This window comes from Betta splendens, chromosome 3 (assembly GCF_900634795.4).
Source record: "Betta splendens chromosome 3, fBetSpl5.4, whole genome shotgun sequence".
Classification (NCBI taxonomy): Eukaryota; Metazoa; Chordata; class Actinopteri; order Anabantiformes; family Osphronemidae; genus Betta; species Betta splendens.
The window spans coordinates 8,020,135-8,035,696 of NC_040883.2; the positions used below are offsets into that span (position 1 = coordinate 8,020,135).

General features: G+C 40.9%; 1 protein-coding gene across 1 annotated transcript in view; it reads left to right on the top strand.

The window, feature by feature from the left end:
- Positions 1 to 15,562, top strand: part of si:ch211-186j3.6 (neural-cadherin) — a 190,521-nt gene that overhangs the window by 56,418 nt on the left and 118,541 nt on the right. Inside the window, 2 exon segments of the mRNA XM_029144225.3 lie at positions 2,748 to 2,859; positions 8,303 to 8,552. Of these exon segments, the coding sequence (XP_029000058.1) occupies positions 2,748 to 2,859; positions 8,303 to 8,552 (362 nt within the window).

Consider the following 15,562-nt stretch of genomic DNA (forward strand, 5'->3'; position numbering starts at 1 on the left):
GCATAACATTTCAACAATTCAGCTTGCTTAAAGCTACAGAAGACAAAATAAGACTAAAACCTTTGAGTTATGTGTCTCTTATGCAAAGCTCGAAAGTGATGGCACAGAACAGAATATGCAGCTGTCAGCATCTTCCATGACGCATTCGCGTGTCAGAGCTGGTGTGCGTAAACAAAGTATTGCACTATATATCTTAAAGAATGCTAATACCAAGGAAAAAGTAACAACAAAGGCCTGATTCGCTGGTTTCTGTAATATGTGATTTAACAAATCTTCTGACTCATCTAAAAGTCAGTCGTCTCTACACATACACTGGTCCTCAGAAGCAATTAATCATGTTCTGACTCTGGGTATTTGTACATAACATTGGTTTTGACCCTGTTGGTGAATTTGGTAAGTGTGTTAGGAAAATCATATGAAGTGGTCAGATACCAAAAGTTCAGTATGTATTTTACTGGTGAACTTTATGACAGGACACAGAATTGGAGATGATGATCATGATTGGAGACGTACAGTGAGCGAGGGAGCAGACTGGGCAGTGTTTGGAGTGAGTTATCTACATGGAACAAGCACCGATGACAGTCTGCTAAGAAATAGTAATTGAGTTCGGTAATGCAAATTGACCTCAATTAAAATATCATCAGCTGTGAGGGTATATTGCAGAATGAAATAAGGAAAAAGCAGAACAAATAGACCAATATACGTACAGGTACACTACTGTACATGTGTTCAGTGGATCAAAGCCAAAGGAGGATCCAAAACCTTTTTTTAACAATTAACAATTATCAAACACAGACTGAGCCCGGGGTGAAAACCTAAAAGCTACAGTAGGAGTTCTTAAATCCAGGGGGCCGAGGCCGAGTCAGGACTGATCAACCAAGTGTCGTCAACATGAGACAGGAAATGTGACGGGATTCCGTTTTTTGGGGTGAGGGAACGTCAGGCGCCCGTGTGAAGTAAACAGAGACTTCTGCTCCAGGGCCCACGTTGCCGTTTACTTGGGGATTAATCCCAAAGCGGCAGCAGCGGTAAACAGCGGAACTCAGGTTGTTTGTTTAGAGCTCACAGTGAGCCACGACCATGCGCTCGCTGCGTTACAGCACAGTTATGTGCTTCGCGTCGCATAATTACAGTAATGACGTTACAAAATAGTTATTTGGGCTTAATTGAAACCAGAAGGAATAAAACTAATTTCTGCACCAATGCCGATTTATTTTTTTATATATTTTTTTATTACATAGCAGCTTCAATATTTGCTTTTGTTTCCATTTTTGCTTTTTCAAACGGCACACAGAGATGATATTTATGTGGAATCACTGAGCATGACTTTAATTTTCAGGTACTGTAGTTTCCAAGTTTCTCCCTTCAGGTGTGATAGCTCATCGGCACCATTAGTTACTTAACCAGCCTGAGACCTGCCTACAGCTGCCCTGCGCTTGCGTGGGCGGGTGGGTGTGTGTCCTTTGGACATTTTACATAGTGAGGAAGAAATAAAATCCTAAAAAGTGTAATGTACAATGTACTGTGTGTTCATGCATTTAGGAGATCACTGTTTCCTGTCAAAGTGAAACATAGGATCGCTGACTCTAATGCACAGGCTCCCCTTCCCTTGTGTGCGTTAGCCCTGAGGTTGGCAACCACACACAATGGGAGGGCGTTGACATGGCCAGATTTTATTTTCTTTTTCCCGTTTCCCGTTCGTTGCGTCGAAGATGATCTTTGCTGGAGGATTAACTGATATTACAATTTCATCATCTAACCTGCCAGGACTTAATACCAGTGGTATTTACACACCAGACAGTGTGCGTGCGTGCATCAGTGCAACCTGTGCATGTGTGAATGCTGTGTGTTTATAAAGAAAAATAAGTTGGGGTTACACAGCCAGCCAGCAAGACCAGGTCTGTATTTATTCATCCTGACTGCTGCAAGCAGTAGTAAACATCTGGTGGAAGATGCTGTGTTTGCCTTTATGTCCCTAATGACCTGAACAGCAATACAGTGTCTTATGTACACACACACACATTTATACCATAAAAATTTATATTTGCACACGCATTCACTCTCATTTGAGCTCAGGGCTTCTGAAAACTGCATGAGATTGCGTTCTCCACTGACCTACTGAAGGCACAGCGGCACTGCAGCCGCTCCCTCACTGAGGAGGGGTAAACAAACCAGAGGGATCAGGGTCAGGCCCCGCGTTTGAAGGGGTTTGGGTTTCCTTTACAGTGAGAGAGGGTTAATTGGGCTACTTGCACATTCAAACCACTACAGACTCAAACAAATTCTGGCCAGAGCCTGAAGTTGTAATCCTTCATCTAGATTTTTTTCTTTAGGATCATTGTCGTGTGACATTTTTTATACTACATTTTATACTAACCATTTTTACTTGTAATTGTCTGCAAAGTTTTAACACATTCATATACAGTCACAGCATTACTGTGGGTGCATCATCAGGAATGAACGTGTTGATACAAACATTCACTTTCTCCTGCTACTGTTTCACACAAATACTGCAGAATTACCATAGGAGATAAACCAATATTTATGTTTTGGTGGAAAATGAAGGTTTTTGTCAGAAGAATCCTTGAAGCAAATTGAATTCAGCTTTATTTGACAACAGGTGCAGCAGTCACTTTTTTCCCAGCAAGATTTATTGCACTGGATTTGATGAGTACAAGCGAGAGGAATTTAGATGTTTTTATTCCACATTCAATCATCTCCTTTCCCCTCCCTTAATTCTCTCTCAGGTACGAGTCGTTATTGTCGATGAAAACGACTGCGTTCCAGAGTTCCTCCAGTCCATTTACAGCAAGGATGCTGTGCCGGAGACCGTGACGACTGCGACCTCCCTGCTGCAAGGTAAGACGATGGTGGGGTGTCGCAGCTGTTTCATAATGTGGAACGTTCATATCTGACACCACACTGATTTGTCACGAAAAGCAGAATATGCTAATAAAAAGGTCAGTTTGAGTAGCATTATTACACTACATCCTTGTTAGCTTAATTTTTATTATATTATTTCATCTCTATTCATTTGTTCTTGGAACCTTGGACTTTTGAAACACAGATGACCTACATCCTAATACCACACAGTACAGACAACCAACATGATCTACTTTTTTCTGCTCTCACATTTTAGAATCATTGTTTGCAGTTGTGCTGTGGTACAGTATATGTAAAGTAAGAAGCGAGTTCCATGAGTGGCAGAGCTTTCTTTTTGTGCGTGCCTGGTCAGAAAACTCAGCGCTTCCATCAGTTCTGCTGCTCAGTACAGTACTTGTCTCTCCTGTAATGACCCAGTTTCAACGTGGTGAACACTTTAGTTTAATCCAAGATGAGAAAGCATTCATAGCAACTGTTTAGGGTGAGACTCACAATTTGATCTGTCATGGTGTGACTTCACACTAAGAAGTAGAATCTTATTTTAGTTTGTGACAGAATGCCAGAAAAAGCGACAGCAGCTTGTTCAACACTGCTCTTCTTCCACACACTCTGTATAACGACTACTATGGTACAGTGCTATTAGTAGTACTTACTCAAAATTAATGTGATTGTAAGTGTGTTTTGTCCAAATTATATAACCAATAAAACTATATTTTTGTTTCATGAGCAGCTTGACACCATTCTGTTGGCAGCTTTTAGCAAAGTGAAGTGCTTTACATAAAAAAATAAAAATATTTAGTGGGAATTAAAAATTGAAATGACAACTAAGCTGGGGATAATTATTAACAGGAACAGGTAAAACAGTACATGCAGTATGTAAATTATTAATGACTGCAGATTTGACACTTTGCAAGTGCTCATTAGTTGCTTCTGCTGGTGGTTTCATGCTACACGGTTTGGTTTGTAGTTTTAATCCTTTGTTGTGTTTTTGCTGCAATGTGTTATGATCATCCCATCCATTATCACAATTAATCTTTTCCTCAGACATGCCTAATGACGAGCTTGATTTTCTTTTTAACTGGGGGCCAAACTGACAGATCTCACTTTGCTGACAGGTTATTGAAAAACCAAACTACCTTTACACCACAATCAAACACATTTGTGTTCTTATAGTTGTTTACATAAGTGCGCGTTAGAACACACTGACTTAACAGCTTGCTGATTTTGGGAAGTACGCCAGTTGTGCCAGAACAAAGAAAAAATGTTAATCATTGTATAATAAAGCTGGCATAAGCCGTTCCTCCAAATGAGACTAATATTACTTAAATAAACACAACTACAAACAGATACAACTTGAAGTTGATGCATACATAAATGTATTGATACTGTTATTTTGCACTTAACCTATAAATAGCTCCAACATGAGCATGTCTCAGCAGATTGGCGAATGGAGAAAAGTTTTCACAGTTGATGCTCATGAAATTCCCTTTGACCGGTGCTTGTGTGTGTTTTCTAACATTTTCGTGCCGTAGCCTGTGAATTTTTGTGTACGAGTCAATTACTTCCTAAAATGAGTTCTGACTAAAACAATTAGAGCTGAAAAGCCTCACAGTCACACTCGCAAGCTCTATGGAGCACAGCAGAATGAGCAGTACATCAAGAGATGAATGGATTTACTGCCCACAAGACAAACGCGAGAAATGATTTCAGCCCACTGGAAGTGCAAATCAGCCTAACGAAGCAGCTCTGCAGAGATGCACTAGTTCTGAACAGTAACGCGGATGCTGCATTGAATAGGAGGCATGAAAGACGAGAGAGCAGACGCACGCTGCTGCTGTATCAGAAGGTTCTTGAACTGCATTGTCGAACATGAGTCGCAGCGATACCCCTGCCCAGTGCTTGTGTTTGCAGGAGGCACATGTGGGAAGTAGTAGACGGCAAGGCAGATGCATAAAGATTACTCATCTGGGGTTTTGAGAGCAGCACCTGGCCTCACCGTAATATGTTTCTGTCAAGGCTGAAACTCCACACCCACACCTGTGGCTTTTTAAGTGCTCTTTATAATCAATAAGCCATTGAAATCTGGCCATGTCACAGCTTATTTCAAATACAGTGCTGTTCAAGCACTTCTCCAAAAACTGAAGGAAAATGTCTTAATGTTTTTTTTTCTTTTGCACCAGGCCACTATAGGCCTTTGTCTTAGATATTTTTGATACTGGTTGCTAAGCATTCGTCTTCCGTGAACAGAGCATCCCTGACAATTTTTGTCTGCGTCTCATCACAGGCACTTCATAAAAGAATTTAAAATACAGTCTAGATGCTTTTCATGTGATTGACCAATGTACTTTAGGTTTGAGCCTTCAAATTACTTTTGTTGTGCACAGATGCTTCTGTATATAAATAATCTGAACTAAATTAAAATCATGATTAGTTGTCTGGATTCCTGATAATATTGCTTAGCAACAAAGGCCTTTTCATATTTGCAACTTGCTTTGCTAATGCACAGTAGTACAGTAAGCATGGTTGTTTGTGATGACGAGATGGATGGTCACATTCATCTTTAGCACAGAGCGTGTGGAATGTTTTTCACCTTTGGCAGCTTGTCTCACGCTGAGGCTGTTTTTAGTGTACTGCCAAATTGACCGCTCAGTCCTGCCATCTGCATGAACATCTCTGGATCAAGACCTTACTTGAAAAATATATTGGTCTGCACAGGGTACGAAAGCGGGGACACTTTGGCCATGTCTTTGTCTGAACTCCACATAAATAGATCTGTTTAATGGAACTGGACAGACCTACGTTATTTAATTTGTTTGATTACATGTGTAAGAGCTTTGACTGCTTTTGCCACGTAACTGTTTTGGATACTGGAAAATAAAAAAGGATAATTTGTGTTTGCTGTTTTGTTATTGGAACCCTGGAATTTACCATAAAGCGCCCAGTAAAGCACAGTGTGGGAGGCACAGTGGGCTCAGTTCGCTGCCATCAACAGGTGCCCCCGGGGGAGGCGAGAAGTTCCCCCTGCTGTGTGTGCACCTGCTGAGGACATGTTAATATCTGTATTTACACATTTGGGTCAGAGGTGCTGTAAAAGAAGTTTAGCTTAAAATCTATATGAACATTTTTTAACATTACAGATTATAAATCTTAGACTGCTGTCTATTCTAGCTGTATATTCTATAGCCCTTCCACAATTTCTCTTTTAAGATTTGAAAAGAATAGACAATTCAAATCGAATAGGATTGTAAAATATATCTCTCTCATGATGCCAAAGCCCATCTGCCCAGTAATCTTTCAAACATGATTCATATTACAATAGATATCATTCCTGATTGATTTCTGAGAGTGTCTAAAACTCAGCTTTGGGTTGAAATAAGAACATTTTTCCCATGTCTTGATTAAACATGTTAAAAGGCACACAATTAAATGAAATGAGCAGGGACAAACGGGCATCCAGCATCGCTTTGCTAAGTCATGTTCAATTAATCTACTAATCAGTTCCATCATGAGAGTGGACAAATGTATACTTCACCAAGTTGGGAGGAAAAAAATAGCAGTATCCATCAAGCCAATTATCAGGCTTTCCATGGAGATTTGGAGCTCCTGCTGTTTCACTATTCAGTATGAAATCATTACATGCCAGAAAGACATAGAAGATGCAGCCAGAAATGTACTGTGCCCTGCATGTAGCAATTTAATCTCTATAACACAGAGACCCACTGAAAAAAAGGCTCAAAATGTGCACTGAAGACTACTAATCTGTACTTGGTGAATTAAATATTCATTGACAGCATGTGTCTGACCAGGGCCGGATATTGGTCTGCAGGCAGTTTGTGTTTGACTGATTGGGGCTGTGTTGCCGCATTAAAGCAGTGAACAGCTGCATTTTAGCTGGGGTTCGTGGAGGTGTTCGTTGCTGAACACACGTGCGGACGCTTCAGCCAACTTGCATGGCTCGCATAAATGCGAATACAAGGAATCACAATGACCACAGTGCTTAGAGTAAACGGTCTGGTCATCCCTGTGCCTGATTCAGTGCTTGGTTTCAATTCAAGTTCTTGGCTTTGTGCAGCGTTTTCCCTGCATAAAATAAGGTAATCTCACATTATACATACACAGGCTCTTTGTGCAACAGCAAAGAGTGCTTATGGCAATTTAATGACGTATCATCCATCCTGGTTACAGTTCTGGCAAAGCATTACAATGCTATTTTCTAGTCTCTTTTCTCCCAGCTTGTGCACAAGCAGCTGAAAAGTCGTTGGGCTGTGGTGGGGGGGGGGGCTTGGGCAAGGGGATGCTAATTCCCACAATGCAATTCAAGCAAAGTTTACTGCTGATTTTCTTTAAGTTGATGCTGGCAGCAATATAAGCATTTTTGTCAGAAATGGTTAAGCTGAAGAAAAAAAAATTGATTATTCTAGTCTTTTGGTTCCTGAGCTACTTAGTGTTCAGTTGCATTGTTGGATTTCTCTTATGGCTAGTTTTGCATGAGGTCCAGTGGAAAACCTACTGTTCTATCATTCTACAGTATATAACTGACTGTATGTGACTGATTGTGCATCTGCTGGTGTGGTTGTCACACCAGACCTTACTCTTTCTAATGTACTTTGTGCAAATATTGTCACATCAAAAGATATTTCTTTTGCTGACATTTAGTGTAAACTATTCCTTTTACATCAGGGAGTTTCCACAAAGATTATGGCAACAAAACAAATGTGTTAGTTGGAGCAAACATTGCTGCCATGTTTATGAGTGTGTGCATTTTGGGTGTGTTTGTTTTTTGTTTTGGGCACATGAGCCAAGTGCAGTGTAAGGTGAATTGGAGAATTGAGAGTTTGATGGTGAAAAGTTCTTGTTAGCGGAAAATATGCTTATTCAAATCCCTGGTGGTCTCTTCAGTTTTAGCAAGGCAATCAATTCATGGCAGAGCGAGCGCGGATTCCCAGTGTGTGATGTAAAAACAGAAATGTTGCAAAATGATGGTCCTTTTAATGCATGCTGTGCAAATAAGACTTTCACTCCTTGTGTTATAGAACTCAACATTTAAGTCAGGGGGAAGCATTGCTTTCTTTTTATCTTCCCTTTGACCACATAGCCTGAAAAATAAATAGATACCCAGAGCTCATGTGGAGCTTCTTTGCTCAAATACACGGAACAAAAACTGGCTGCACAGAATATTATATTGTACTGTACATACAATGTGGAACTTGAATGACTGAGGCACTGCTTAGAGTTAAATGATTAATACAATTTATAATTTTAAAATGCATTCTCCTAATTTGTCTAGTAAATCTGAATAATGGACAAAAAGTGGTTCATTCCTTATTGTGTTTCTGTCCTACACGAAGCAGACTTTTCTATCATGCAGGATAATGATGAGTGCTGTCTGTAACTTCTTTCTCTCTGCTCTCATCCTCAGTGTCGGCCAATGACTGCGACTCCGAAGAGAATGCGGAGTTGACCTATTACACCCTGAGTCAGGATTTTACCATATCCCCTCATGGGACAATCTTCCCTGCGGGGCCTCTAGATTATGAGCGAGTGAACCATCTGTACGAGTTTGTGGTGATGGCCATTGACAAGGGGGAGGTCCCTCGCACCGGCACAGCTACCGTACGGATTCGAATGGCGAACGTCAACGACGAGGCACCTGAGTTCTCCCAGCATATGTAAGTATACTTATGCTTTATACAAACACTTCTATTACAGTATGATGCTATTTTTTTCCTCATTAGCATCTAAGGATGAATAATGTTTGATGAAAGCAGTAATGAAACAAGTATCACAATAGAGCTGTATTTTCTTATTGATGATCCACCAATTTTTTCCCTCAAGTGCTTTTTCTGTAGTTTTGATAATTAAATTGATGTGTTTTCTAGCACATTTTTATTTTGGCTTTGTAACTTTCATAGCCTTTGTAAATACACATACAAACAATGGGACTTCACCCTGAACAGCTGTGTAAGGTTTTAAACCTTAAACAGTGCATTGAGATAATTCTGCTGTGAATGGGTGCTGTGTATTTTAAATTGAATTAAGCAGGATACAACATATGTAGAGAGAATGAAAAAAGCCCAAAAAAGGAATTGCAGTCTCTATTCTAATCGATTATGAGCTTTTCACCTAAGTGATGAATAAGTTGTTGGAAAGGTCAGTGGTTTGGGTTCTGTTGGTGCTGAAATGCTTCATGCTGTTTTTTTCAATTTAATTTTTGTTTCTTGTTTACACATAGTAAACACCGGCAATGTTGAGACTGACATTGTATAAGCTAGTTTTATAGGCTACATACTGTAGGTCGATTTTTACAAAACTTTCAGTATGTCTTATAATGGTGCCTCTGTTCCCTGCTTTAATGCAAGTATGTCTGTTTTAAGTCTAACTTAGAAAACCTCTTGGCAATTACGCTAGTACTTCTAAAATGCTTAAGGGATATAAGCAGTACTGAGCGGTAGCACACGCAGTTCACCAGTTGACCTTTTAGGTTATTAACAACATATGTTACTATGGCGCATTGCACAAGAGTCTATATGTGGCCTTGTGATGGACTGGCGACCTGTCAACTGTGACCTTCGCCTCAGCTGAGCCAGGCTGTAGCACGCCTGCGATCATCATGGGGAATAAGCAGTGCAGTTGAGTGAGTGAGTGAGTATTGCATAAATAAATAATGCAATATTTTATGATGGGCGTCGTGTAATAAGAACATGTCGTTCAGAACGTGATTTATTTTATTTGAAAGACTGATACTGATTAAAAGTGTAATGCAGTCTGTCTGTAGACAGAATCTGTAAAGTTACTTGAATTATGTTAATGTCGCCTCGCAGAGAAAAGTAGAAATCACAGACTACAGTATATGTCCACATGCAGTACTAGTGATACAGTATGTAGTGAAACTCACTTCCGAAGAGGCTGTGATGGACCAGCAGGATTCTGCTGGGTCCACCGGAGCAGCTGATGCTCCCAGCGTGATCCTGATCCATCAGCTGCTTGCTCTCTTCGGAGAATTCACACAGTAAAATTATGGAGTGAAAATGTTAGGGAGGTACAGTATATGCGGGGCATTCCATTTATACTGACGCTTGAGTTGCCCATACTGTATGAGTTATTATGTGAAGCCACTGTACACGCAGCAGAATTACTGACCTCCTAAAGGTCCCACAGCTGTTAAAACGATCAAGTTGAGTCACGGTGCGCAGTGCTGATGCAGAGAAGCTTTTGAAATTACATTATGTGCTAAACAGTTTCCTGTGTTTCCAGTGCTGACGGTGAATGTCTTCAGCCAGAAGTCATTATATTGTTATCACAGACCCTGCACGGAAGTTCATGTCATCACAGGTGTGAAGTGACACCCAATTAGATCTTACATTTATGGTTTTACAGCCTCAACCTTTCTCATACTGAAAGAACCAAGTCTGTGCACTTTGCATTTCACGCACTAGTCCTCAGCACGTATCCCAGGTGTCTCTGACACACAAGATAAAGGTTGTGCACGGTGAGGGAGAGTTCATCACTTCATCTTAATGTATTTACTGTTGCAGATTGTGTCAGTGTAGTGAGTATCTGTAATGGTTCGGAGTTTGTTGATTTGGTTTTCAATCGCTTGTCACCTACGTGGTGTCGGTGCAGCTGAGGTGTGAACGATTAGCTGTTCTCAACACCTACACAATTAACATGTGTGCATTGGTCGTGATGTTGTCAAACAGCCCCACTACGGAGCTAAAATATCGAATTCAGTACATGTAGCACAGGCAGCGCTGCTGAATTGGTTTCACCCAGCTAAATTTGTTGCAGTGTTCGTTGAACTAAATACGCAAAGTCAAAAAAATAAATCATTAATGTAAAAATGATATAAACTACTCTGTTTGACCACTGCTAGAGCTTCAATGCAAATCAAATTGAACAACTTTACAGATCATTTCCACCTCTTTCTTGTACACACACTGTATCTAAACATCAGTAATTTATGATTTATTACTGAGAGGGCTAAATACGGAAAATGAGATCCTGAACCTTGATTTTCTTTTCTGTGGTTTCTCTATGTGTTTTCTGTGTACAGTATATGACACTTTGCTCGTGAACTTAAATTACGCAACAAGCGTCATTTAGTTTTAAGTCATCCACAGTATATGTCCATAGCTCTGGTGAGAATGTAGACACGCCAGCATGTCTAGAGGTTCACCCTCTGGACTTGTTCCCTTTGATAGAATCTAATCTCAGTTGATTTAGGATTTCTCCACTTCAGTCAGTACTTGACCTGACTCTGACCAACCAGTCTATACACAGATCCCTCCTTATGTTTCACCACATGGACAACACACAGAGGTGTGGAGGCAGAAGCTCTAGCTCAAAACACAAAGGACGCAAAAGAGACAAACCAATTAACACCGCATAATAAAGAAAAGTAAACTAGTTCAGTGTTGGACAGTGTATGTGAAGTTATGGTAAGCGCAGCGAGCACTAAGCCAACCAACGGCAGTTACCAAATTGACAGCGAGACTGTCAAGAGAGAAAGACAGAGCAAGAGCTTGAAGGTACTGCCTTGTCAGGTCAACTCCTCACAGCTGCTTCCCAATTCAACATCACAGCTGCCATTACCCACAATTCCAGAGCTTTTTCCCACAGTGCCACTGCGGCGCCTGCATCTTTTAATTGGTTGATTTTCTGGCAGAGAGCTGGGCAGATTGGTGCGGCAGGGTCAATCAGCCATGCCCACCAGCATCCTCGGGAGGCCTTCATCCCACATCCTGCGTGCGTGTCTGTGCTGTGTGTGTGTGTGTGTGTGTGTGTGTGTGTGTGTGTGTGTGTGTGTGTGCGTGTAGTCGGTAATTGAGAAGGTCCTGAAAAGTGGGTTGTGCGAGTGATGTAGTTATGAAGTGCATTCATGCATCTCATATGCATGTGTTTATGGTGTTCATAGCGTGGGGTGGTAGTGCATGTGTGCGTGGTGCAGTGCACTGATTTACAGTTGGCTACATTAGACTTCCTGCAAAAACACAGTACTGGACAATCCAGGACTAATCACACACACACACACACACACACACACACACACACACACACACACACACACACACACACACCTGAAGACTAAACCAAGCGGTTACACACATGCATTCTTGGAATTATAGAAACCGATGAAGCAGAGACACTTTGGTAAAATTATCTTGCGTGTGTGTGTGTGTGTGCGTGTGTGCGTGTGTGTGTGCGTGTGTGTGTGTGTGTGTGTGTGTGTGTGTGTGTGTGAGTCAATGCACGCAACAGAAAGAAAACAGGTCATTGAATAAATCACTATCCAAGCAGAAAATCAGCCCTATTTGTATTGATTCTTGGGAGTTTGAAGCAAGTGATGAGTACCCATGTGTGAGAGAGCATGGAGATATTCTTCACTACAAGCCAAAGCGATATGCGGCCATAATAATGTTATTCTGAAATCCCTCTCCTTGCCAACTGAGAGTGGTGCTGCGGTTTCCTATTGACTATCAGCGGCACAGGAGGAATTTGTTTTGTTTCAGTGAGTTCTAAATTCTAGCGCTCAGATCCACCCCTTCAACACACGGCTCTCCTGGGGAGTGACAGAATGGCTGCCTTTCATCTCTCTTCTGTCACTTTTCCATCAGGACCCTATTACTGTACCTACCATCACCTGAGTGTTGCCACGGAAACCATCCTGAGAGGCTTCCTGCGCTATGCTGTGTCTGTACACGTTAGGTGTTTTAATAAGGTTATTCTTGTCTGTATCTTTGTGTTTGTGACTCCAAGGATTATTTGTCTTACCAAATAGTCAGTTCCAGTAATGAAGATAATCTAGGATGTGCCCTGTGCTCAAATACACAGACTGTAACAAACTACATTTATAACACTCACTGTTCATTTCCTAAATGTGTCTTTACTTGTTGAAATATACATTAGTAGAGGGAATATCAAAACCCTGTTAGACGTGTCACCAGCCTCCATGAGGCTGTTGAGGAGGAGGGAGTGTGAAAAAAGAGATTTGTATGATTACAGGTACTGTGCAGACTTCCTGCCTTCCCTCCATACTGTCGTACACTGATTAGCCACAGCATCAGATCCACCTGGTGGAGTTATTGTTGTTGAAGCCAAAGGAAGGAAAAAGTTTCATGTGATTGATGTTTATTCTTAATATGAAGCAGTGGCTAAAGTCAACCGCAGTCCCTGTTTGTCAATGTTTAATCACTGTCAGGTTTTATTGATGGCTTCACTTGGTGACATCTCTCTTCTGACTTCTACACAGACATCACCTTTTATTGTTGTGGGAGATTTTTTCCTCCAAATCAAATTTGTATTTCTCTATCCCTGGTTTTTGATTTTCTGTATTAAGTTAATAGGAACAATAACACAGTCTCCATAGAGCAGGAATAATGGTCCCTTGCAGTTAAGGTCATGCTGACTTCAAAAGAGTAGTTCACAGCAGGTTGAACAATAAATTGTTCCTACACTGTTATCTTGGAGGCCCACACAGTCAGTGCTTTGGTATGTAATTCTGTATTGTTTAATTAACGGCGGCTCACATTAGAGAAAAAACGAAGAACAGAAGAAGACTTTCCCGTTTGAATAATGAGCCAAACGTTTTAAAATGGCAGGTGAAATGTCTCCGTTAGTGCCGTGCAGTGTCCACAGATATGAATCCTTGTTCTCGCACCGCTGCCAGGATGAAATCGCTCACTACGTGTAGGCGTGTATATACATTTTCAGTATGGATGTAATAATAAAGCTGCTATTTCGGATGTGAAGGACAAGGTTTCCTAAAGCTCAAAGCAAGGATGAGTGCTAATTAACGGCCATTAACTAGCTGCCTAATGCGGGTCCTTGAATGATTGGTTTCAGGGTCACCATTTGCATTCTACAGCAATAGAAGCAAGTCAACAATATTATAAGATTTATGTAAGATTACCACAATGCCTTGCAGCATTAATGTAACAAATCAAACCATTTCTATATGTTAATGAGCAGGAGTTAAAGGAGAACTGATGTAACCTGCAAGTGTGTTTATGACGACAGTAGTCGCTGCAGATACGTGACCCTGTGTCATCCAGGCCTGTATCTACACTGAATAAAAGCAACACTCTTGGGTTTCTGCTTGTTATAAGCTGCTGGTCAGCATTTTGAAGTAGGTCCTTCAAGTGCAACTCAAAATAACTGCAACCTTTTAGCGACCACTGCCATTTCAAGATGATTCATTTCAGTCATTCAGTATCGTCAGTTCCAACCCTGTTGTTTTGCCGTTGCTGTTGTTGTTGTTGTAGTACCTCAGTGCAGCCTTGATGCATCTCGCCCTTTTGCTGAGATTTTCTGTGGGGAACAAGTCCGATGTTCCAGGACTTCTTCTGCCACCAAGGCTAACTGGACTTTGACTCTAATCAAAGATGGCATCTTCTTCTTCTTCTTCTTCTTCATGGAGCCACAGCCATGAAAAGTTCAACAGAACAAAATCTCAAACTTTTATATGAGCACATATTGGAGCCAACTTTCTCTCTGCTTTTGGCTAGGCAGTGTATGTCTTGGTGTCCTCACAAGCGAACCTTCACTGTGACTTTAGGGTGTTTCTCCGGGTTGCAGCATCCTTTTTCTTCCACATCCTGGTAGTGGAGCCACAGTTGCTTAAATGTAGAAACATTCAGTGCTTTGCTTTATCTCAGTTATTGTTATTTTAAATATACTTATGATATGATTTTGTTTATGTTTGCTGCTGTTAGTACTGGAGGCTGCTGTTTGACAGTGACCTGTTGATTATGTAACCTGTGTTAACTACAGGAAGTTCTGAATGTTTATCCATTCGAACGGAAGAATTACATTTGAACACTGAAGTGAATTAATGGAACGAGGTCATTTACTGTAGTACTAAGCACATATGTTTTTTTTGCTAATTGCCAATAGTTATGACTTTGTTTTTAGTTTTTATTGTTTTCCTTTTGTGCTTTTTATTCTTCTTCATTTCAAATCCATACAAACATTTGCTTGTTTTGCGGATTATGATGTCTTTATCTAATAGTGTCTTAGACGTTGAATAACGCATGATGGTGTTTCATGGGGAAATGCAAAAGCTTTTTGAGCACTTTGTCATTTTATGCAGTAGTGAATGCTTTGTCACTTCCTGGTAGTACTGTAGTTTAAAGAATACATGCGGTAAACTACTGTGATAGACTGGAAATCTATCCAGCCCTTGCTCAGTGTCAGCTGGGATTAGCTGGGACAGGCTCCAACCCCCCCACAACCTACTGTCAAACAAGTGGAAAGAGCTAATGGATTGACGGATGATAGCAAACTGTGTATTGACCATTCACATGCTAAAATGAAAGTGAAACTCTGGCACCACGGCTTTGGGTAAATAAGTAAGTATTGCTCTGGTTATTCATCAGTGGTCATCAGAGGGAGATGCTAAATCCAGCAGAGCATTGAAGCCAGCAGGCGGCCAGAAGCCGTACGGGATCCTTCCTCTGCTGAAATAGCTCACAGTGGGAAGGTTTGCTGGTGGTTCTCGCAGCCTTGTCTCAGAAACAGGTTAAAGAGTCTTTCACAACAACTTTGTGCTATGAACTATAGTAAAAATTCAACAGACTAATAGAAACGTGTTACAGTACAGTAAGTTCTTACAGGCATATGCATTCCTGTAAGAAAAAAAAAGTATCTCTGATGAAGTACGGCTCTTCTGATGTTACCAACA